General features: G+C 38.4%; 1 protein-coding gene across 2 annotated transcripts in view; it reads right to left on the bottom strand.

Moving 5' to 3' along the window:
* Nucleotides 1–25962, bottom strand: part of CMYA5 (cardiomyopathy associated 5) — an 89808-nt gene that overhangs the window by 19879 nt on the left and 43967 nt on the right. Inside the window, exons 3-9 of one of the 2 annotated variants that reach the window (XM_047849103.1) lie at nt 23226–23321; nt 21599–21832; nt 19974–19996; nt 15207–15325; nt 7924–8073; nt 4749–4895; nt 3535–3682 (exon numbers count right to left, since the gene is read on the bottom strand). In XM_047849103.1, coding sequence (XP_047705059.1) covers nt 3535–3682; nt 4749–4895; nt 7924–8073; nt 15207–15325; nt 19974–19996; nt 21599–21832; nt 23226–23321 — 917 coding nt within the window. Of the gene's footprint in view, nt 1–3534; nt 3683–4748; nt 4896–7923; nt 8074–15206; nt 15326–19973; nt 19997–21598; nt 21833–23225; nt 23322–25962 lie in introns of those variants that run through there. The other variant, XR_007150192.1, reaches the window with a different exon arrangement.

Here is a 25962-nt window from a genome sequence, read left to right as displayed (position 1 = left end):
GAGAACCAAGAGAAATACAAATGAGTTTTGCAGCTCTGGGCGTCTGAAATTAAAAATGAGTTATTGCAGTCTCTTGATGCCAACCTGGGGTTTAAGACACTGAGGGTTCTTGTATTGATGAGGAATGTCTCTAATGTTGTACATCGGCAACAGACTTAGCAAATGAACAAGGTAGTGATTTGTGGCCAACAAATGTGTGCTTGCTTCAAGAAGTTATTTTTTTTTGTCAGACTCAGCAGGGATCCAGAGGCTGGAGAGTCCCCCCTGGGTTGTGGATTGGACATACCACTCTACCTCCTGGCACTGAGGAAGCTTTTAGCACCTGGAAAACAGTTCCATCTCCAAAACAGCTCCAAGCTATCAACAAGGCTCTGAATGTGGAATTTCCCTTCACTTTAAACTTGCTGGACTATATCCATTCAATAACAAAGGATCCCTGTACTGGTCTATAACTACTAGAAACATCTGCTTATCCAGCCTCTCAGAGGCTCTCCTTTAACAAGAAAAATTAGAATGAACCTACCAGCAAGTCCCAAACAGAATAAAATAATGACAAGCCTTATGTTTTAATTAGCACAACTTTTGTCTTAATAAAATTTGTGGGTGGCCATTTTCTTCTTACAAATGGAACTGTCTTTGGCTTCTTTGGCTTTGATAGAAGGATTTGTTTGGAATGTATTATTCATTGTTGATACTAAATGAATATTTTGGTTTTTTGTTTTTGTTTTGTTTTGTTTTGTTTTGAGGCCCCCAGGGTGATCAGGGAAAGGAAAAACATTGGTCAGGAAAGGTTTGAATAATGATACTGCATTCTCTCTTTACATCTATAATTTTCATATGTCAAAAGAAATTCTAGATACATAATAACTCCCTATTGTCAGGCAGTTGAAGTATGCTAACTCAGTCTATATAATAATACAGGTTTTACAACTAGTGGAGAGAATAAGACAGATCGGAGTCTGAATTCTGACTCCAAATTCTCACTCCATCATTTAATACCTTGGCCAAATTATTTAACTTTCTTGAATCTCATTTAATGGAGTTCATCACCTCCCCTCCCTCCTAGGATTTTTGAGAGAGTTGAAAGGGATTTAGCATAGTTCCTGGCATGTTGAGGCCCTCAATGGATTGCCATTTCCCCATCCATCCCCCCGTTCCTTCTCCCTGTAGCCACATTTATGAGATGACATCACAGTTCCCTTAGTGCGATGGCCACTAGATCTCAGGGTTTCCAGATCTCTGCTGATTTAAGAATCCAACTGTGCTATTATTTATGCAAATGTCAGCTGAGGCCAGATGCCATAACAAGGATGAGTCATTTCAGAGCACTCCTTAACAGTCTGATTTTGCCTCAGAAAGAACTGAGGTGATGGTGGAGAACAGTGGGAGGGGTTGCCAGGGACTTGGGCACTGCTGATACGGGGTTCTCATGACACCAAGGGTTTTTTGTGGAGAAGTTCCAGGAAGTTTCAGGATGCCCCTAGGTGACATTAAATGGGGATTAGCAGCTTGGACTTTTGACAACTGACAAAATGGGGCTTGAATCCTGATTGCTACTCACTAGCTGAGTACCCTCTCAAAGAGTCTGTTTTCTCTGAGTTCTTATGGGAATTAAATAAGGCAAACACAGTGACTGGCACACAGTAAATGCTCAATAAAAGTCAGTTATAATCTCTCTGTCTCTGTCTCTTTCTCTCCCTACTCCCCCTGCCCCCATTTCTTCTTCTCCCACTCCATTGTGGTCAGAGGTCACCTTGCCTCTATTTGCTGATTATTGAGGTCTGCCATCCAGCAGTTGGCACATTAACAGCTATGTTGTTTTATGTACTTTTACTATGTTTTCACATCTGCTGAAATGCCTACATCCCACCCATACATACCCCACTCAACATGAATTCATTGTTTGATCATTGTTTTGTGAAGCCTGTCTTCACATATTTGAAAGAAACTATGATTATTGCTCAGTCGTGTGAAACCTTACATAACTAAATAAATAGTTGTTGATTGATCATGTAGATAATCAAGAGCTTAAATAATATACTTTATTAAAAAGCTGCATAATGTTGTACTATTATTTCAAAGTTTTATATCCTACCAAAATAATTTATTTCAGTAAACTTTGTTTTAAATACAAGCTAGGGGTGCTTGGTGGCTCAGTTGGTTAAGCATCTGACTTCAGCTCAGGTCATGATCTCACAGTTTGTGGGTTCGAGCTCCACATCGGGCTCACTGCTGACAGTGCGGAGCCTACTTCTGATCCCCCCCTCTCTCTCTGCCCCTTCCCAACTCGTGCCCTCTCTCTCTCTGTCAAAAATAAATAAACATTTCAGGGGCGCCTGGGTGGCTCAGTCAGTTAAGCATCTGACTTCGGTTCAGGTCATGATCTTGCAGTTTGTGAGTTCGAGCCCCACGTCGGGCTCTGTGCTGACAGCTCAGAGCCTGGAGCCTGTTTCTGATCCTGTGTCTCCCCCTCTCTCTGTCCCTCTCATGCTCATGTTCTGTCTCTCTCTGTCTCTCAATAATAATAAATAAACATTAACAAAATTTTTAAATAAACATTTCAAAAAGATAAATAAATGAAAACAAGCTAAAAGTGTCTCTATTAAAATATGAGCATTAATAATAAAGATCTGAATACACATCATGGAATGTGAACTTGCTCTATTGCCATGGACGGGAGTCTAAGAAATCACCATCTCAGTAAATAAATTAACATTTACCAAATGCCCCCAGGATGCATACCCCTTTATTAACAAATTTAAAGCTTTATAAGTTTAGTGAGAGAGCTTCCCATTTCTTTTTTTCCTGGAAAAATCTCTTTAGATCCTTCTTGCTCTTGGAGAGGCAGATATGTCTCTGTAATTATATATATGTAATATATATAATATATATATACACACACATATACATATGTATATATAATATATATACACACACATATACATATGTATACATATACATTATATATATACACATATATACACACATATACATATGTATACATATACATATTATATATATACACATATATACACACATATACATATGTATACATATACATATTATATATATACACATATATACACATATGTGTATATACATATATATAATTAGCTCCTTTATATTACCAATACATCATGGAGACACAGATTTACATTATATATAAGCTCACTATTAGTTTCCTGAGTTAGGTGTATCTATTCTGATATAACTACTAAAAAATGCATGAAATATGCATAAATCCTGTCTAACGACTCAAGTTAAATATACCTCAAAGAATGTTCTATCTTATTAAAATTTGCATACATTTTTCTTACAAGGGAGTTATTATTCTACATTGTAGCATGTGTTTTATTACAAACTTGGAGTTCATTGACGAATATAGTGATGGAGTTGCAAATCAAGTCAACAGCTTAATGAGCTCAGCAGGATGTTAGGAAGCTCTTCTCCCTCTCTAGGCAGAAGCTCAGTTAGGTTAGGACCTTGAGCTGAGTTCCAGGCACCCTGGGCTCTCGCTGTGGAAAAGATCCTTACCTCAGGCCCTCACCCTCGGGAGAGTGCTGTCTGCAGTACTCCAGAGTGTAGGTCTCAGTGGCCTCCAGGTTGGCAGGCCACCATCGGATGGTGGCTGTGTTCCAACACACAGTACAGTCCTCGGCACGGATTACAGGGGTGGAGGGTGCTGCAAGAGAGAACCAAAGCAATCACGGAACAATCAACATCAGCTCTGCTTCCCTCGTACCCTGGGAAGAGTGCTTGGGCATGGTTTCATTTTAATTTTTGATTAAAAAATACATTCTTGGTTGAAAGCCCAAAAGATAATGTATATAATGAAAAGTCCCCCTCCCACCTCTGCCTTCCAAACTGTACAGTTTTCACCCATCCCCAGAGAGCCTCTAATACTAGCTTCCTATAAATCTCAACAGTTTTTTTATACATCTACAAGCAAATTACAATACAGATTCTTGTCTGTCTCCCTTCACACAAGTTAGCCATAATCTTGCCTTCAGTAGGTACTCAATAAATACTTATTTTAGGAGGCAAGAAGAAAGAATAAAATGGTGGGAGTGAGTCACTTCTCCCCCTGAAGTAGTTAGAATGATCTTAAAGGTGATGCAAACCTGGCTTATGCCACACCCACGGCAGCCTTCAGTGAAAAGACTCCATCATGGGATGCATTCCCAGTTGAATAACATTGCTGAAAAACCTTTTGGGGCTCCTAGTACCCATATGATGAAGCCCAATCTTACCTTAGCAAACACGGCCCCCATACACTAGCCTTTGTCACATCTTCCTCTCCTTGTTTTTAAGTCAAAGAAATAATTCTAAACTTCTTGTAGTGCCCTGCACACTCCATACTTTTTCTTACCTTGATGCCTCTGCTCATCTGTTTTCTATAACTGATCCTTCAAAGGGTTCCATTTAGGCATCAATTCTAAGGAGCCATTCCCAAACCTGCCCCTGCCCCAGGCTCTCTTGAGTACTCCTCTGGAGTGTTTTCACAATAACTTGTACATAAATAGATCATGACCCTTACCACAATTTTTATGATATTTTGTTTTGTTTTATCTCTCGCCCTTGACAGCAAGCTTCTTGAGAACAGGAGCCCAGTTTTACTCATCATTGTGTACTCACCACTGCACAACACCTAGCACACTATAGGTGCTTAATAAATGCTTATAGGTTGATCTTAGTAATCTATGAAGAATTGAAAATTGCCTCCCGACACCCTCTTAACATCTCTTTACCTGTTCTAAAAACTGCCCTTTCGCTTGGCAGACTACATCCAGTGAAGTTCACAGCCATTACCCACACTTGATAGCAACGGCCAGGTTCCAGATCTTCAAAAATGCAGTAGCTTTCCTTCACTGTCAATCTGTATTCTTCCACCAAGTCTAGCACAAAGCACAATTATAAACTTTAGGGTGTCTTCTAAAGTTAATTGGAAATTAGCTACTAGAAGAATTGGTCTACTATTTTCAGTGGAAAATTCAAACTGATAAACTTACAGATATCATTAGGTGATAGCTAGTATTTTCAAATACCTAAGAAAACAAGAGCATGCTAAAAAGAGACATTTAGAATGATGCCGTATTACATGTGAACACTTCCAGAAAATAATAGGATATTAGTAAGATATGAACTTCATCTGCCACAATTAAAGTAATGTAGTTCAATAGCAAATACTAAAATTGCATAGTTTATGTTAGCTTAAATCTCAGTAATACATTCTCAAAAAATTCTTAAGAAGAATGCCAATATTTCAGGAGAGCATGTAATAAAATAAGGACAACCCCATGTTTTCCAAATTTATGATGTTATAAAGCAACTTCCCAAATTAGTCAACAATTTTAGTATTCAGTATAATTTTCAAAGTTTCAAATCCTGGTTCCTCTTCATGAATTCCAGAATCCTTCCAACTAGAGAGTTCCACAACTTACAGAAATACTTAAAGAACTTTGATAGGTCACAAACTATTCTAAAAAATAATTTGGTCAATTAAGACATTTCCTAAAATTTCTAAGTCACTTTACTCTCAATATTTTAGTAGTATCATTACTCAATACCATTACGAACACCTGCCCCTTTGGGCCAATCTGATTATTCTTACTGAAATGTTTTCTCCTTTAAAAAGAATTATTTTCTTTTTTGAATTAGCCCTGATCATTTTAGTTATCCTCCCTGATTACTCTTGAAAATCACATCTTCAAAACTCCCCCAGTTAAGAAGCCCAGATCATTTATTTTTTTTTTTTTCAACGTTTATTTATTTTTGGGACAGAGAGAGACAGAGCATGAACAGGGGAGGGGCAGAGAGAGAGGGAGACACAGAATCGGAAACAGGCTCCAGGCTCCGAGCCATCAGCCCAGAGCCTGACGCGGGGCTCGAACTCACGGACTGCGAGATCGTGACCTGGCTGAAGTCGGACGCTTAACCGACTGCGCCACCCAGGCGCCCCCAGATCATTTACTTTTAAAGGAAATTTAGGAACTCTTCAACTCCATTTATTTAATTGCATCTTTCTGTCCCAATGAGCTCTTCTTTCTGGACAGAAAGTTTGGTTTAAAGAATCTTATAAGGACTTACACAGTGAAAAACATTTCCCCCACATCCTAGAAACTGTGGCTACAGTTTTCAGTGGAATCATCCTCTTGGGCTGAGTTCCGTTGCCCCGGTACTTCTTTTAACAACGCACATAACATACATTGCTGGAGACCCTACACAGAGCAGGGCATCACAGTATAGATCACCAGATTAGCTAACGGGCATCTGCAGATTTCAAGGCGGTGAATAGATGAGACACAGGACAGGTAAGTGTTTGGGGGCTGGGGCAGATGCGGAGGTGAAGTACTAAGCAAAAAACGCACTTCAGGCAATCAATAAATCATTGTTAAGAGGAGTCTTGGAGAGTCACGAAGGTCCATGACATATGCAGCTAGATACAGAGGAAGAGGAAGTGTGGTATAACAAGACAAACCCAGAGACAAGCAGACAAAAACAGAAGCTTTGGAGTCTCAAAGGTTTGTGCTTGAATCCTACCCCTGTCATGTATAAGTTGTGTGGCCTTCGGAAAATTACTTAACCTCACATCAGTTTTCTTATTTGCAAATGGGGATAACACTTACCTCATGTTGTATGTGGTCATAGGTCACCAGTAAACTAAAGAGTCCTTAACTGACAAACTTAGCCAACTTCACACTATGTTTATGGTTGCCTTTGTAAATTTTTTTAAACTTTTTTCTAATTTAAATATGTATCACATGACATCTCAAAAAATTTAAATCTTGGTAACAGTGAAATATAATAAAATGTATTCCTCATTACAAATTGGGTTCCTGAGTTTCGGAATAGCATGTCCATCCTGTCGTGAGCTCCTCTGTTTTCCAAAAAATGTGGGTCTGTCTTCAACAAGCAATATAGAATGCCAGCACACCCAGCTCTGATTCATCAGGAAGTACAACCTCAAAGTGTCTGGTTTCCAGGTCTTATTAGAACTCCTACTGAACAGCGGTGCCTGGATGGCTCAGTTGGCTAAGAGTCCAACTTCGGCTCAGGTCATGATCTCATGGTTCCTGAGTTTGAGCCCCGTGTCATGCCCTGTGCTGACCGCTCAGAGCCGGGAGCCTGCTTCAGATTCTGTGTCTCCCTCTCTCTCTGCCCCTCCCCTGCTCACACGTTCTCTCTCTCTCTCTCTCTCAAAAAAAAAAAAAAAAAAGAAAGAAAGAAAAAAGAAGTCCTACTAAAAAGAGATATATTTACAGAGGCTCTAAAGATGTATCATACACTAAAGATGTATCATACATTCACCCTACTAAGCACTTTCACTTCTCTCTGCATATTAATTGGGAACATGAGGAAAGCACATTTTTCAAAGCCCATGCCTCAAGAATTGTGAACTCTAAATTAACCTTTATGGTTTGTTTGCAGCTTTTATCAAGATGGATCTGAGAAACTGCCAACCATGACATCTAATCCTACATTTGTGCTACAATTATTATGGAGGACACTGTACTATATATGGCTCATTTCTCCCCTGCAAAATGGTACGTATTATACTTTCTTTTAGATTCAAGCACTGAAAGGGACTTGTTCTCCCTGAAAGGCTGGTATGTTACTTCCTTTCCGAAAATGAGAATATCTTAGTTGCTCCTGTTATCCCTCGAACTCAAAGCCAAATTTGAATCTCAATTACAATATTCATGTTGACCATTATGATACCTATGCATTTTCTTTTTCTTGATTCTGACTTCCAATATTTGCTTATATGTCTTATGTTTACTTATATGGTTGTTGGCTTATTGTTGTTTCTGTATGTGGCCACAAATGTGTTATGGAATGAGTCTTAATACGGATATCTGTAAGTACTTCACATAAAGATGCAGAAACGTAGACACACATCTGTATCTGTGTTAGAGATCCTACCGTTCACTTCTTGGTCATCTTGTGGTTCCTCCATGCAGTAAACCTGGAATGAGTCAATGACGTCTTCCTTGTTCATGCTCCAATAAACTGCAATTGTTGTGCTAGTGGCAGAATTGGGTTCCTGAGGTTCTAATCTAGGAGGTTGTGGAACTGCAATATAAGCAAGATTTATTATCACTAATGCTGTTTTTATTTATTGATTTTTTTTCCTTTTACAAAAGTCCCTTAGGCCTGTTGAAAAAAATTCAAACAATATAGAAGGATGTGGAGTAAAAGTGGAAGGGCTCTCTCATTCTCAACATCCCCCACCCCAAAGACTCTCACTGGAGACAACCACTGTGACATTTGAGGGCATATCCCTCCAAAATGTTTTTTATCCATTTGTATATGTGTGCTTATATCCACGTAGAAATAAAAATAGACCCCAAAATATGATCACTTGAAAATACTCCTCTGTGATCCTATATTCAGAGTAATAAATGTATACAGGTTAGAGGATGCATCAAATGATATGGTTTTCATTCAAAACAAAAACTTGAGTTGCTCTGCTACCTAACCAATGTTGTATCCTTCTACATAGAGTCTATGTTCACAAAAGAGATTTAGTTGCTACATGATCAAAACAGAAAAAAGATTTGTATGAATAAAATATCAAAATGCACTTTCTGAAATTATATTCCATTTTCTCTTTCCAATGTGACTATACCTACATATTTTTTAAAATATTAAACAAAATATTAAAATTACCTAGGAGAAAAAGTACACTATTAACTGATTCAAAGATAAGGTTTAGATATCTGATATAACTCTGTTGTTCTGAATTTTAAATTCAGACAATATTCTCAAGAGTTTTCACAGAGATTTAAAAAGTTAACATTATGCAGATTGAACATTAACAGTGTATACAACACCATAAATCAAGCTCCAATGCAATTGTCTTCCAAAATTTTGAGATACAAAAGCATTGAACATATTTTACAAATTAGAGGAAAAGGTTATTCCTATAGTTGAAAAGATGTTATGCTTCTAAATTTGTTTTTGTGGTTATTTTTTCCAGTCAACATTTCCTGAGAGATAAGCTTACTGAAATACTATGGGCCAAGTCTTATGAGATTACTTTATTAAAAGTCAACACCAAAGGAAAAGAAAACAAAGGTTAGTTCAACAAGAAGGTAAAAACAAGAAAAAAAATAAATGGTCTAAGGGATGGAACAAAAAGAGGCAAATCGAAGATTCAATAAAGACATAAAGAGCTGAGGAAGTACAGAATTATGAAAAATTAGAAGCAGGATAAACGGGTGGTCACGTTCATGGGCTTCAAAGTAGAGCCTGATGTTAAATGCCAGATCCCTCACTTACTAGCTGTGTTACCTTAGTGTCAGTTTCCCCATCTTTAAAATGGGAAAACAACAATAATAATAATAACATTTCCTCCCAGGTTACTTGTAACCAGCATATATACATTAAGTGCTTAGCAGATTCTCTCACATATCAGCAGTGCTAAATTTTCAAAAGGCAAAAAGGCCTTGGCAGCAGCACAGACAATGGAGGGAAGAAGGCAGGAAGCCCGTGAAGATGCGAGTTGAACCGGGGATCCATCATCGGGTATATCACAGAGGGTCTACAGAGGTAAGACATGCTGAGTAAACTTAGGCTGAGCAACCATGCTTAATAAACTCAGAAGCCTGCCTGGCAGAGCACCTCCCCAACAAATGATAATGGTTCAGAGACCCATACACTGTCTTCGACTTTCCTGTTTGTCTTCCCAGCAGGAAATCAGTGTCACATGCTAAAGGAGTTCATCCGGATAAATGTAGTTCAGTAAATTTTCATGTTACCTAGGTTTACTGAAAAGCCAGGCAGAATTCTTCAACTATTGTCAATTGCCTTTGAAACAGTGTAGGAGAACTCCTTGAGGCATGAACAATGAAAATCTCCCTTTCTTTTTTCCTATGAATTTTACATTGAGCTATATCTGTTTTTAAAAATGGCAACATGGGGGTGCCTGGGTGGCTCAGTCGGTTAAGCGTCCGACTTTGGTTCAGGTCATGATCTCATGGTTTGTAAGCTCGAGTCCCGTGTCAGGCTCTGTGCCGACAGCTCAGAGCCTGGAGCCTGCTTCCGATTCTGTGTGTGTGTGTCTCTCTCTCTCTGCCCCTCCCCAACTCATGCTCTCTCTCTCTATATATAAACAATAAATAAAACATTTAAAAAATAATAAATAAAAATGACAACATGTTTACAGAAACATCTCTCTCAGGTAGCATAACAAACTTAAAAAGTGATATTTACTCCGCCCAAATCACCAAATTTTAAGGAAGAAGTAGTTGTAGAGAATTAAACAAAGAGTGTGGGCTAGGAATGATTTTGGACCTCATGTGTTCCTTCCCCCCAAATTATTACAGTTAAAACATTCTTTTTCAAAAACAGGAAATACTTTTACTTTTCAAAGTACTCTGAAAAAGAGAATAAGAATATTCCATAGATATAATCAAATGATTATGGCTGGATTTATAATTCCCATGTGGCAGAATATCAGAGACTGAGATTTCATATGTCAGCAACTCTGTTTACACTTCTATAGGAATAAACTTGCACAGGAGTAATGCCAAAAAAAAAAAAAATACAAAATGAGATTTTAAGGCTTCTGTATTGGAGGCTAAGGAATTGGGCAGAGAAATCACCCCATGGATTCCCTCCTTCTGATGGAGTGTGCCCATAAAGAGCTGTCACACTCAGGAAGTTAAGCATCAGATCAACTTAGACTTCAGGACCTGTGTGGCCAGATGCAGATTCCCATTCCATCTAGTTCTTCCCAGGAGAGCAGCATTATTCACAACAGCCAAAAATTGGAAGCAACCCAAGTGGACATCAATAGACGAATGGACAAGCAAAATGCGATATAAACATACAACACAATACAATACAATATGATACAATACAACACATAGAACGCAATACAATACAATGCAATACAATGCAATACAATATTATTCAGCCTTGAAAAGGAAGGACATTCTGACACATGGATGAACCTTAAGGACATGATGCTAAATAAGTGAATCACAAAAAGACAAATACTGTATGATTCCACTTATACATGGGATGTAGAGTAGTTAACCTCATAGAGACAGGGAGTGGGGTGGTGGTTGCCAGAGGCTGGGGAGCTGGGGGAATGGGGAGGTGTTGTTCAGTAGATACAGAGTTTCAGTTTTACAAGATGAAAAGAACCTGGGAGACGGATGATGGAGATAGTTATACAGGATGTGGATGTACACTTCAAAGTGGTTAAGATGGTAAATTTTATGTTATGTGTATTTTACCACAAATAATAATTTTAAAAAGTCCGCAGGAGCCAAAGTCAAGGAAGCCTTGGATGTCACTAATCTCTGGTTACTCTTCCTGCTACAGCAGTGTGCTTCACCTCTCTGGTGTGGAGGAGTGGTTCAAGTATGAAGACCTTGAAGCCTAAGTGCTCCCCACCACACACACCCCCTACCCTCAAGTAGCTGTGTATCTAGGGCAATATGAGAGACATTTTTCTGTTCCCTCTGTGTCTTCACCTGTCAAATGGGAATAAGAACAAAACCTATCTCCTAGGGTTGTTGTGAGATTGGATGCTAACAGTCTCCCTGGTACCCTTACATGGCATCATGTAAGTGTGGAATGAGTGTTAGGGACTGTTCCACTTCCCAGCAGAAAAGTCACATCCTTTCCTTAGGATTTCTGATCGGTTTAGGGTATGATCAGATTAACTTTTCAGGTACCAGGCAAAGATTTTACATCTGAGAGGCATCACTGGTCACAAATGAGCAAAAACTATTTAGCAGCAAGTCAACACCCTGGGCTCCAGTTCTATGAAACAGACACACCATGCATGGCATTTTCCTCTCAGAAATCAGTCTCCCTATAAACAGCTTAGAACTGCTGGGACTGCCATGTGCCCTATTTCCGAATAAATCATTAACGCTTTGTGACAATTTAACCCTGTGGCCTCTAAAATACATGAGATGTCCTGTCGTTGCCTATCAGATATTCAAAAGAATCCTTCTACATGAAAAACAACATTTAATGAATTCCTTAAAAGCAAACAATCTACTTCATTAATCAGAATTTCTTACTTTCCAATCATCGCTCTAATTGCTGGGGTTTTTTAAATTTAAATCCAAGTTAGTTAACATCCCCTACTACCTACCATGGTAGCAATGGTTTAAGGTGTAGAATTTAGTGATTCATGACTTACACATAACACCCAGTGCTCATCCCAACAAGTGCCTTCCTTAATGCCCATCACCCATTTAGCCCATCGCCCCACCCACCTCCCCACCAGCAACCCTAAGTTTGTTCTCTGTATTTAAGAGATTCTTGTGGTTTGCCTTCCTCTCTGTTTTTATCTTATTTTTCCTTCCCTTCCCCTATGTTCACCTGTTTTATTTCTTAAGTTCCACATATGAGTTAAATCATATGAGATTTGTCTTTCTCTTACTGACTTATTTCGCTTAGCATAATATACTCCAGCTCCATCCAGGTTGTTGCAAATGGCAAGATTTTCCTTCACTGTGCAAAAGCTTTTCATTTTGGTATAATCTGAATAGTTTATATTTGCTTTATAGTTTTTGTGTGTAAGGAAAATATAACTGGAAAAAATAACAAGATTTTTCATTGCTAAGTAATATTCCTTTTTTTATATATACTGCATCTTCTTTATCCATTCATCAGTCAATGGACAGTGGGCTCTTTCCATAATTTGGCTATTGTTGATAGTGCTGCTATAAACACTGGGGTGCATGTGCCCCTTCAAATCAGCATTTTTGTATCCTTTGGATAAATACCTAGTAGTGCAATTGCTGGGTCATAAGGTAGCTCTATTTTTAATTTTTTGAGGAACTTCCATACTGTTTTTCAGAGTGACTATACCAGTTTCCATTCCCACCAATAGTTCACTCTCTATTTCAATGCCTCTTAAAGACACTACCAAGGGGCGCCTGGGTGGCGCAGTCGGTTAAGCGTCCGACTTCAGCCAGGTCACGATCTCGCAGTCCGTGAGTTCGAGCCCCGCGTCAGGCTCTGGGCTGATGGCTCAGAGCCTGGAGCCTGTTTCCGATTCTGTGTCTCCCTCTCTCTCAGCCCCTCCCCCGTTCATGCTCTGTCTCTCTCTGTCCCAAAAATAAATAAACGTTGAAAAAAAAAATTTAAAAAAAAAAAAAAAAAGACACTACCAAAAACCACCCTTTTGTTTGACACATATATGGATAAAATCTATTAGGATAAATGATCGAATTTTGCACTTTATATAAGGTTGATGGGTTTTTTGGGTCTTTCTAAAAGACACAGAAAAAGCCTTTTACTAGTTACTAAACTAAAATTGTTCCTACAGGAATGTAAATTAATTGTCAGTTTAAAAACATCAGCTGTCTTTAAGGTGGTCTAGAAGGAATATAGCATCTTTTAAGGAAGATAGGTGAGAACATTTTACAGTAAGTGAAACTTGGTAACTTCACTGAAACACAGCAGCTTTGGGAAATCTAAATAAGTTTCATTGTCTTGTTTGTTAAAATAGCACATTAAAAAATATTTTAAAGAGCCAGCAGGATGCTTCTGACAGCTGAGTAGGAGGCTCCTGGCCACAGAGCACGATGCTGAGTTGGTAGTTCTCTAACTAATCTGTTTAGTATGAAAAAAGGGGGCAGGGGCTCAGTTGAAGAGAGAAAAACCACTCATAAGGAAAAATCTGTTCAACAGATATGACAATATTTGATTTATTTTTCCTTCTATACCTAACTGCTGGAGTGAAGCAAATAATCTCTAGAAGACAGAGAGAGAAATCTTGTTTTACAAAGAGAAAAAAAAAAAAGATGAGACCTTTGGTTCCATCACTCCTTCTCCCTATCTCCTTGATATTCTAAGACAGCCACAAAGGTTCAAATGGAAATGCAGATTATAACTGTAATGGTACGCTAGTCTTATGCTTTGATTCAGAATCTAGCTGTAAATTTTTACAACTAAGAGGTTTTTTTCCAGTTATATTTTCCTTACACACAAAAACTATAAAGCAAATATAAACTATTCAGATTATACCAAAATGAAAAGCTTTTGCACAGTGAAGGAAATAATCAACAAAACTAAAAGGAAACCTGCTGAATGGGAGAAGGTATGTTCAAATGATATATCTAAAGGGTTAATATTCAAAACATATAAAGAACTTACACAATTCAACATCAAAAAAACACCAATAATTCAATTAAAAAATGGGCAGAGGACTTGAATAGACATTCTTCCAAAGAAGACATACAGATGGCCAACAGGTACATGAAAAGATGCTGAACATCACTCATCATCAGGAAATGCAAATCAAAACCACAATGAGATATCACCTTATACTGGTAAGAATGGCTAGAATCAAAAAGACAAGAAAAAACAAGTCTTGGCAAGGATGTGGAGATTGTGGATATTGGTGTGCACTGTTGGTAGAAATGTAAGTGGGCTCAGCCACTGTGGAAAACAGTATGGAGATTCCTCAAAAAATTACAAACAGAAATACCATATGATGCAGGAATTCTACTGTTGAGTATTTACCCAAAGAAAACACAAACAGTAATATGAAAAGATACATGCACCCCATGTTTATTGCAGTATTATTTACAATAGCCAAGATAGAAGCAATTTAAAGGCCCGTTGACAGATGAATGGATAAAGAGGATGTGATATATATGGAATGTGATATACATATAATGGAATATTACTCAGCCATAAAAAAGAACAGAATCTTTCCATTTGCAACAACATGGATGAACCTAAAAAGTATTAGGTGAAGTGAAGTCAAACAGAGAAAGACAAATACCATATGATTTCATTTATGTGTGGAATCTAAAAAACAGAATGAGTAAACAAACAAAAACAGAAACAGAAACATAAATATAGAGAGAACAAACTGGTGGTTGCCAGAAGGGAGGGGATTTGGGGGATGAGTGAAATATGTAAAGGAGATTAAGAGGTACAGACTTCTACTTATAAAATAAATAAGTCACAGAGATGAAAAGTACAGCACAGGGAACATAGTCAATAACACTGTAATAACGTTGTGTGGTGATGGATGGTAATACACTTACCCGGGTGCACATTGCAAGCAATGTGCAGAATTTTTGAATCATTGTTGTACACCTGAAACTAACATAACATTGTCAACTGTATTTATATATAAAAAAAAACCTTTACAAAAGAAAAAAAAAACAAGGAAAAACTGCCAGATTTCAACAAGGTAATTAGTATATTAAAATTCCTACCAGCCACTTGTTTTAACATCTGGTCACTTCTTGCTGAGCTGTCATCATAATGTTCAAACAATGAAAATGCAGCAGGCATTTTCTCTAAAGAAGCTGTGTTCTCCATTGCAGACAGCAACCTACCATAGGAGGAAAAACATTTCTACATAAGTCAAGAAATTACTAACATACAAAATGAAAATAACTGTTTAAAATAAAGTTGGTGGTGGTGGTGGTGGGTTTTTTTTGATGCATTGTATCCAAAAAGGAGTTAAACTGTTTCAAAGTCTAGAAAATATATGTCTAAAATCTATTTATTCTAGGATTCTTTGGTTGTAACTGGTTAATATTAGAAATTGCATACCTATATTCCCAAACCAGATAGATTCCATCAAGTTATACAGTCTCAATTTTGCATCTATAAGTTTAGTCCTAATAGAGAGTCCTATTATAATAGTTAGTCCTAACAGATAGTCCTAATATACTAGTCCTATTACTATATTCTAATGATTATTTCCGGAAGGATATAAAGGTGGACAGCCCTTCTGGAAATTCACATACTCTGTGATGCCCTTGCTTTTCTCAACTCTGACTATTATGCTTCTAGTTATTTAGTTTTTCAAAAATTATGTTCACCTACTATGTGGCAGGCACTGTGCTGGTACTGGGGATACAACAGTGAAGGAGGATAAAGTCTATAAATTCTTTAGAAAAGTTTTTTTAATATTTATTATTTTGAGAGAGAGAGAGTACACACACGAGTGGGGGAGGGGCAGGGAGAGACAGGGAGACACAGAATCTGAAGCAGGCTCCAGGCTCTGAGCTGTCAGCACACAGCCAGACGCGGCGCTTGAATTCACCAACTGTGAGATCATGACCTGAGCCGGTCAGACGCTTAACCAACTGAGCCACCCAGGTGCTCCTATAAATCCTTAAAAGACTAAACAAACCACAGTTTATAAGTCAACAGCTTTTATATACTCAAGACCCGCTTAGCAGGGATGCTAACTCTTAGCATTTGTCTTCAGGTACAACCTGGGCTTTAAAAAAAAAACCAAAACAACCAAAAATAAAACAGGTTGATTCCAAAGAGAGGAAAAGGGGGAAGGAGAGACTGTAAAACCGTTCCACTTTAGCATGAGGGGCCCTAAGTTTCGTTAGGAGCTCTCCTCTGTGCATCTCGCTCAAAGGAGGCTAGAAATATATACCAGCAATTAAGCCAGGTTCGAGGAACTCCACTGGCTTCACTATCGTGGACTTTTTGGTTTGGGTAGCACAGATCCACTTCTGAGCCTTTACACTTGCTGTTGGAACTTTCTTCTCCTAGATATTATATGGCTCCTTCCTCACTGCATCTCTGTTCAAAGGTCAGCTCTTCAGAGAGTACACTACTCACACAGCACAACCTGTCCTTAATATCCTTTACTCTGTTGAATTTTACCTCCTCAAACTTATCACAACCTATTATTTGTTTTTGTGCTTCTATTTCACCAGAATATAATCTACATGCAGGAAAGGACTTTGTTTTGTTCACCACCATACCGTACTGGGTTACTTGGCACACAATAAGCTTTTAACAAATAAATTTGGAATGAATAGAGGATACTTTCATTTGGGTGAGAATATCAGGATCTCAGGTCTGGTAAATGTTTTAATCAGTGTGAGGGGAAAAGATCATAAAATATAACTGAAATATTTAAAGAGTGCCCACTATGCTTACTAGTGCTAGGAATAATAAAATAATAAAATACACTATCATCTGATTTTAGGAGAGATGGTTCCAGGAGGGGCTTCAAAGAGGAGGTAAAATTTGGGCTGAGTCTCAAAGAATGAATAGGAGTTTCTGAGGCAGGAAAGGAAGGAAGGGTGTTGCAGACAGAAGAACAGCTTGAATAAAGGCTGAGAGCTGTGAAAGGTGCAGCACGTCTGAGGGGCCAGAGGGACCCAGGGGCTACCTTGGGAACCAGGAAACTGAAGACAGAGAACAAATGGAAAGGTGGTTTGTGGCTTGACTGTGAAAAGACTTTCATATCTACCAAGAGTTTCCATTTTATCTCACAAGGCAAAGAGAACCACAGGAGTGTTTTCACAAGGGAAGTTTAGAAGAATATCCCTGAATGAGTCTAAGAAAGGATCAGAGCAACTACGCAGACCAGAGGCATTAGTGAAGTGGGTTGGGAGAAGCCCACAATGCTCTGGGTGAGGGAAGACACCACGGGCCTAAAAGAAGGCTTTGGGGAGGCAGAGGGTGGAGATGACAGATTCTGAATTAAGGAATAGTGCTGACTAGCACGTTCACCGAGCCTAATCAAGGCACGTAACTGACTACGTGGGGGAGTTTCTGTAACGCAAAAGTTCTGGGTGTAGATACCACAAATGGAATGTTTGAGTTTTCCCTGACACACTTCCCTGTTCGATTTTAACATCTGTATATGAAAGGATGAGCAAGCATCTTTTTAAGGGCAGGTCCTACAATGGTTGGGCCTCTCCTTCTTTTTCATTATTGTAACACAAACAAGCGAACCGGAGAGAGAAAAAGTAAATGCATCTTCTTAACAGACCAGCATTTTCTAAGCAAATGTGTTTTCCAAAATATGCAAATATTGAGTCTAAATATGCTTGACAGCATTCCTTAATTTAAGTGTTTTCAGTGTTGAGAAAAATAATTTAATATACAAGCACTGCCTTTAGAGATATCATATGAAGGCAGGGAGAAGAAACAACAAGTTAAAAAAAATACAACCAGATAATAAACAGTTATTATGGCAAAGAACACCAATAATACTGAGGCTTTGAGGCAGAAGTTGTCTTGAGGACCTGAGAGTCTTCTTTCTGGTGAAATAATCAAGCGTTACAGCTTGCAGGTGTGTGTGCATGTCCACACACCCCTGTGCATGTCTAAAAGGGCTTTCATTAATTGCTCGTGTTTCTTCACCAAATCCCAAGTTTTGATGTCTTTTTTCTTCAAGAAAAATAACAGTTACCCACGTGTATTCTCCTTTAGGTGGCATGTGGCTGTAGCAAAGATTAATCCATTGTCAATTGGACAATGAAATAAAAATTAATTAAAAGGACACACAGATGAACAAGTTCAAGCACAAAACCAAAGAACTGGTATTTAGAATTAAATGGATGCCAATTCATATTAGCAAGTTAACATCCTAACACTGAGAAAAATAAAAATGTACTATAGCATTTTTGAAGGTCAAAGTGTTTGCTATTTTGTATTCACCAAATTTTCATGCCAATCAGCATGTTCTGTGAGTAGATGAAATATCAGTAAGCAAATAACGCATCTACACTGTCCAGTGTATATGAAATGGCACTGTAATATAAAAATCCATATACTCTTTAGACAAAATTCAATAATACTTAGAGAAATGTATACTTTTTTAAAAAATAAAGAGAACTGGAAATAAGGTCTGGGTATGAGTTTCCAGACCTACCTGGTGTGCCTGAGACTCCTGTGTGAGGACTGGTAACCATGCAGACCCATCATCCCACCCTGGCTTCTCCTGCAGTGGATCTGGGGTGGGACTCCTGGCACTTTCCTTTAACAAACCTCACAGGTAATTCAGGCATAACATGTTTACGGAACCAGTGCACTGGAGGATGGATTGTTATACGCCAGAGGTTCTCAACCCTGTCTGCCCGTTACAATCACCTCAGAAGCTTTAAAAATGCCCAGGCCATATCCCAACCCAATTAAATCAGAATCACAAGAGGCACAATTCAAGCGTCAGCACTTTTTAAAGCTCCCTGGGTAATTTGATTTATGACAGAGCCATTGTAATAAAAACTATTATTGAATAACGCCAGTACTAACATACAAGTTATTTTCTTAAAACGTATTAGCAATATTCTGTTGCATAGATTGTTTTTAAAGGTAAGCAGGAATCATCTGTGCAGTTTTCATTATCTAAAAAAAAATCAGGTTTCTATGTTTTAATATAACACAAACGCAATTTTTTTTATTTTGCTTTATGCTCTTTTGCAATTTGCCATTGAAGTAATCTGAACCAAATTTGCAATTTTAAAAAATGTACATCAAAGGGATAGAAATAATAAGAACATTAGGCTCAACTAGTAGGAAAGTCCTCAGGTCTTGCTTTGTGGCGAAAGGGAAAATGTGTCAGATCAGTATGAGCAGTTCAACATCAGATGCTCCAAAAGATAAACACAGATCTGATGGTACATGTTTTTATAGACATTTCCTAGTTTCTTGTTGAGTGTTTTGCCTTTTAAAATAATGACAAAAATCCCTTAGATTGAGTGTTAACGGCAGCAACAAAGACAAAACACAATCAAAAGAGGAAGATTCACTTAGATTAGCTGAGAAGAAAGAGAAGATACATGCATGCCTATCGTTTGAAGAGAAACTGAGAGAACATTCCATTAAGATTGCAGAAGTCAAAATTACTCAAAGCAAAAATGAATGATTCTTTCAAATGCTCATATTTAACCAGTAAGTCTAAGTATCTACAAAATGTTCTATATGCAATGACAAGAAAGATGGTCCAGATTAGGCTGAAAATACAGAATACATCTCAAGGAAGCAGTTAAAAATCTACATTATAATTGTTATTTAACTAAAGCACATGCAATATTCTTTCAAAGCTGTCATTTAGCTTTTAAAAGTAGTGTCTAAAAGTGAAAATTCAGTAGCTCAGTCAAGGTATGTATTTTTTAATTGGCAGCTCATTTTCTAGAAAGCATCAAAATATTAAAAATAAAGCATACAGTCATGCTATTCTCAGTCGCCACTACATTGTGCCACGTTTTATATACCTTTCATTGATTTCCTCAAATGACTTACGAGGTAATAAGAAAGAGGGAGAGAGAAAAAGAGAGAGAGAGAAACTAATTAACAACAAAGTGTAAAACCAACCTAGAGCCTTAAGATTATGCATGTTCTAAAGGCATTATTTTTTAGCTTTTTATCTTCCCTCCGTCTGTTTCTTTTGGGGGCTATAACCCCCAGCAGCAAGGAAATGAGGGTCAGAAGGGGTAGGGGGATCTGGGCAGGGATGGAGGGGGCTTAATTTCCAGTTCTGCTCTACTCTCTATGATAAGCAAGGCCAGCAACGAATTCTTATGCTGCTCCTCTCTACTCATTAACAAATGGCTTAGCTTCCAGAATAGAATTCTCCAAAGCAAGAAAAAGGACTTCTATTTGTTCAATGTGGGATATATACCTAAAATGCAATCAGTAGTTATCTTTGGGTGATACCTTCTCTGTGCTTTTCTGTATTTTGCAAATTTTTAAAAATGGATATGTATTACTGTCATAAGCAGAAAAAAATGCTTTCTTTTTTCCAATTTGTTCTAGAGAGAAAATATTTTTATCAAACAAAGGTAAGGTTCTTAGGGAACACAAAGAACTTTATTAATGTTACACTTCACAAGAGGTGCCTAATTTTAAAAGATTAAAGCTTTGCCTTAAACATAAAGCAACTGAAGGATTTTCATTCTCCTTTGAGGATGCCATATCTAACCTACTCAAATTAGTCCTACCTGGAAGTATCTCCATATCAAAAGCTTAACATTATCCCATTTTTCCTTGTTCTATCTCCAGACTTCAATTGAGAGCTGGGAGGACTGGGGAACTTTGAAAGGGAGGTCCCAACTCTTCATAAGATGGTGCTTTCCTCCAATATGACAATTAGGTGTGAGACCATCCTCCAGGAAAACACTACTCCTGGTCAATCCTGGTTCCATGGAGAACCAGGAACTTACTGAATGTTCTAGGGAATTAGGAGAGCAAAGAGCTGCCTCTGTGGTGCAACTTGAGAATCACCCAGGGGAATCTCGGTCCATAAGATACTTGAATTAAGGAATCTGGTCCCCAGAAGGACCCTTGTAAAAACACTGATGTGTTACATGAAAGAGGTATCACATTATGTCGTCCTTTTGCATGCTGCAAGTGTACTGACATGTTACTCTCAGCCACTGGGTGAGGCTCAGAGGGAATGGTCCCTAGGAGATGTCACTTCAGATTAGGGAGTAGGAGTGGAGAGGACAGGCCCAGGGGCCAGCATGAGGATGCCAGGCACTGGGAGATCAGGCTGGCACCCAAAGGGAAGGCATAGCATGAGTAAGGCTTTCAGGCTGTTTTCCTTCACTCTTAGAAGGTGACCAATCCATGTGACAGAGTGAATGGTTGATGTTGTGACCTGACTTTCATGTATCCTTCAGCTAGATTTGGATGTTAAGACTTTCAGGATTTTCTGGGCCTTTTCCATAAGCATCAGGCATGCCTAATAATCTTTAAATGTCAGAATTACATAAACCCCACAGAGAAATATAAATGATACAAGTGATCTTGGGGAATATTGAAAGATGAATTCTAAAAACTAGACTTGGATGCATAGAGCAGGTGGAGGGTGTCTAGGCCTGTTTTAATTGGTGCTTACAGTCAGGAAAACAGTCTCATCGAGCTCCTCTGCTTCTCTCACGATGCTCTCCAGGGTGTCCTTGGCCGTGTCCATGCTCTGCAGAAAGTGGACCATCTGGTCATGTAAGAACTCCATCTTCTTTTTCTTCACTTCCTCAAAGCTCTGGGCTTTCTCATCATACTGGGCTAAAACTTTCTTCATCATCTCCTCATTCTGTTCTTCTAGCTTTTTCTCATTTTTACTACAGTTTTCCTAAAAAACAAATAAAACAAACAAACAAACAAACAAAAAACCCCACTTTTTAATGAATCACAAAGTGCACGTCTTGCTTCTTTTCTTTTAGGAGAAACACCAGTCTTTTAAAGAACTGAGCTCTGGTGTCTTCATAAGAGAATTTTAGATTATGGGCACAGTCTATGTTTTCAACACATCAAGCCTCTTGGCCATGGTTAGCTTTGCAATAAAATTCACTGTAAGATTATTATCCAGAAGGATTTAGTTAACGAAACAAACAGACAAAAAGATATTTGTGTGGAAGGCTTGCCTACTTGCATTTCCACAGGATAAAACTTGAAGATGGCGTCACAGTGAATGAATGAAGATCCCTGACCTTCGTTTAGTGCCATTTTCACCATTCCATGAAAATCCTTGTGTGAGGAAGGGAGAAGCAAGATACTGGACAGGGCACTACATTCACAAGTGCTCTCCAGGGAGGGGGACAGCTTCCACCACAGTAAGAGAAAGTTTATTGCCCATCTGGCAAATCCAGATACCCACTGGATATAGTGGTTCTCACTACGGGGCTAGTGATAAGGTGATCATATAATTTATCGTCTAAAATGGATACTTGGTGGGGGCATTCGAAATAATTAGCAGGTGTTAAATGATCTAAAACAGGAGTTAAGGAGACTCTTCTCAAGCAAACTAGGGTGAGAGTTGCCCTCATGATAGGGAACGTGGGCACCAGCCTTCTGCAGCAGCCCTCTGCCACGTGTGATTGACAAGTGAGGATATCTGGGCCATTTCTGCATATGGATGGAGATGGCTCCCCACCCCTGCCTCCACTGAGGAGGGAGCAGGGGCCAACAGCTAGGAGGGCATAAATTCATCCAGATAGTGGTACTATGAGAGACACGCATTTGTCCTGGGCATTGGACATCAAGCATTTCTGCAGAGCTAGCCAGTGAAAGACAGGATAGTGGAGCAAGTTAAGAACTCAGATCTGAATTTAAATTTTGACTCTCAACTTACTATGAACTTACTATGACCTTGGGTAATATACTTAACTCTAAGTTTCAGTTCCTTACCTAGAAAATGGGAACAAATTAATAACACCTGTTTCATATGGTTATTGTAAGGATTACATTGGATAAAGCATGCAAAGCATTTGCCCTGTCATTGTAAGCACCTAATAAATGTGTATATGTTTTTAAGGACAAGTCGTTTATCCTTGGAAAGGAAGTAGTTTCACTGATTACACACAGATGGAAGACTTTGAGGACCTTCACTTTTAATGGAATAAAACCAACAATGGCAAACCACAAATGCATACACAATCCCTAATTCAGATTGTTCTGGCTCAGAATTCTTTCCTTATAATGACATGAACAAACCAGGTCAAAGTAAAAGGGTTATGGTAACTTACCTCGATGGTATTAAAAAAAGATTCTATCTCACTAACAAAGGCTTCAATCCTCAGGGACTTTTCTTGTAAATTATCTAGAAATTCTGCTAATTGGACCTGAAGAAAAAAATTTAGATATGGTTGGTATATGACATTTGATAAAATAACTTCAACCAGTGAGCTCTAATTTCCTCATAAATTTAGTACATTTGGTAGAGATTTACTATATGACATTCACTAACAAATCAATCTTTAAATTTTCTTTGCTGCTTCATCTAAATTGACTGTAGATAATTCTGTATGATAAACAATTAGGAGGTTTGTGAGTGAGAGTAATAGAAAGTTTATTTTCTCATGCAAGAGGAAGGAGTTCTTGTTGAGTACAGAAATTCAAAGCATACTTGTCTTAGTAAACCATGGATTTTAATTTTCTCCTTAGTAAAGCCTCAATTTTTTTAAAATTTGAGGCCGAGGTTGGGGGGATGGGCCAGAGAGAGAGAAAGAGAGAGAGAGAGAGAGAGAGAGAGAGAGAGAGAGAGAGAGAGAGAGAGAGAATCTTAAGCAGGCTTCACACTCAGTACCGAGCCTGACTTGGCGCTTATCCTACAACGCTAGGATCATGACCTGAGCCAAAATCAATGGTTGGATACTTAACTGACTGAGCCACCTGGCTGTCCCTAAAGCTTCAATTTTTATACATTGTCTTCTTCAAAGATTGCAGACTTTTTGTTGAACTTGTTCAACTTATCCAAGTAGTCTCCTCACATTTGTGCCAATGGCCTCAGTGTGCCTGGATCACTCTGAGAAGGTGCTCAGAGTGTCACCGGGCCAGGAGCCTAGCATACCAAATAATGGAAACTGTTTACTAAAGAGACCTAAAGGTTGTAATAACCCTTACAGGGTTAAAATACTCAAGAAGTGAAAGCCAGCTAGAAAATGTATGGGTCATGGGGGAAGATGGTAGCTGCCTTAGCCATAGTTATAAACCCTGCTATAACCTATTCAGCTGCCTGGTTCACTATCCACAGAATGATGGAGAAATTGCAAGGATGGAAGCCCCTTCTGGATCTGGCTTCTGCTTCCCTCTATAGCTCTTGCCTCTTTTCCACAAGATCCCAGGCTCCAATCACACAAGCCCCATCTTTCCTTGAACTTTTTCTCACCCATGTGCCTTTTCGTGTGGTATTTCCTGTCTCTAGAATGTCCTCCGTGCCTTGAATGCTGGAAAAACCTCTATCTTACTGAAGGTTCACTCGGTCTTCACCTTCCCTCACCCTCTCAGTCCTACTCTATCATTTGGCTCACTCCCAAAAGGGTCCTTTTTCAAAACACTGTGCTCCCATAATCCTGACTGATTTGGGGAGCCATTAGTCCATCTTCTTTTATTTTTGTTGTCATTCCCAATGATTGGACAGTTTCCAACATGTAATGGGAGGTCAATAAATACTGAGAAAGAAGGAGAGAGTGAATGAAGAAAATAAGTGGCAAAAGATAAGCCACCACAGTGGAGATGGCAGGAAAGGAGAAGCAAGGACCTCAATGATCTATAAAGGCAGTCACCAGTTTCTGACTCATCACAAATGGTCTGCTCACACAAGATGCTAGAGAATTCTCAAGGTATAACTTTAAATTGATTTCTAATTTTTAAAAGTTGTCAACCAACTCTTAATCTTCACAGTTGATTTAATGAAACAAAGCAGGTCTCCCTGGCTTTAGTGAACTAGCTTTCCACTTTTTTTGGTCATACTGTTTAGAGAACATCAGGGGGGAAGAACTTCAAAATGGTTTTAAAGCAGGAGACGTAACCCCTTGATTTTGAACTTTGTTTTAAATTGACAATATTTAGACAGAATTATTTTTTAATTTCTAAAACTCATAGAGATAAATAAAACATAATTAAGAAAGCTAAAAAAAAAATCTAGTCTTTCTGCTGACAGTGCCCAGTAGTTGTCAGTTAGCGAAACCAAGTGCCATCACAGAATGGGGCACATTTCACCAGTGCTAATGCATCCAGAAGCCTGAGATTTCTTTTTTTTTAATTGCCCCATCTTCTACCCCCACATTTTACCAGGTAAAGTTTCAACAAAATTTCACTGTAGAGAAGCATAACCTATGTTAGACAATTGAGAAATTTTAATTTTCTGGGGAAAAAAATGTCAAGATTCTAACATCATTTTTTAAATCAAAATGAGCCTAACAATTATTTAACAGTGACCTGATTGAATAATCATATTGAAAATTGCTACCATTAGCAAGGCACTGGGCCAAGCAATACAGATATACAGCCAAGAGCATAGCTCTGGCATCAGACAGACCTGGGTACCAATCCTAGTCTGTCTTCCATGACCTTGAGCAAATCACTTAAAACAATTTGCACTCATTTCATTGTCTGAAAATTGATGATAATGACAGGGTTGTTGTGAGGAGTAGATGATATCTTGTATGCACAGAATTTAACACAGTGCCTGGCATGTAGCCCGTGCTCAATTCTTGTGATGGTCTGCATTTTAAGATCATTCTGGCTAATGTACTGGAGGATGGTTTGGAAAGACAAGGATAGGGATTCCAGTTAGAAGGCTACTGAAAGTATGTCACAATCTGTAAGACTAAATACTTGACTTCCAATAGTATCTCTGGGGAGAGTATTTATAATTACATGCATTGAGGGTACGTGTTGTGACTAGCTTTTTAACATTGGGAATCTATAGACATAGCCAGAAAGAATGCAGAGGTTTTCCATTTTTAATATCAATTTTAC

This window comes from Prionailurus viverrinus, chromosome A1 (assembly GCF_022837055.1).
Source record: "Prionailurus viverrinus isolate Anna chromosome A1, UM_Priviv_1.0, whole genome shotgun sequence".
NCBI lineage: Eukaryota > Metazoa > Chordata > Mammalia > Carnivora > Felidae > Prionailurus > Prionailurus viverrinus.
This window is presented reverse-complemented; position numbering and strand designations above follow the sequence as displayed.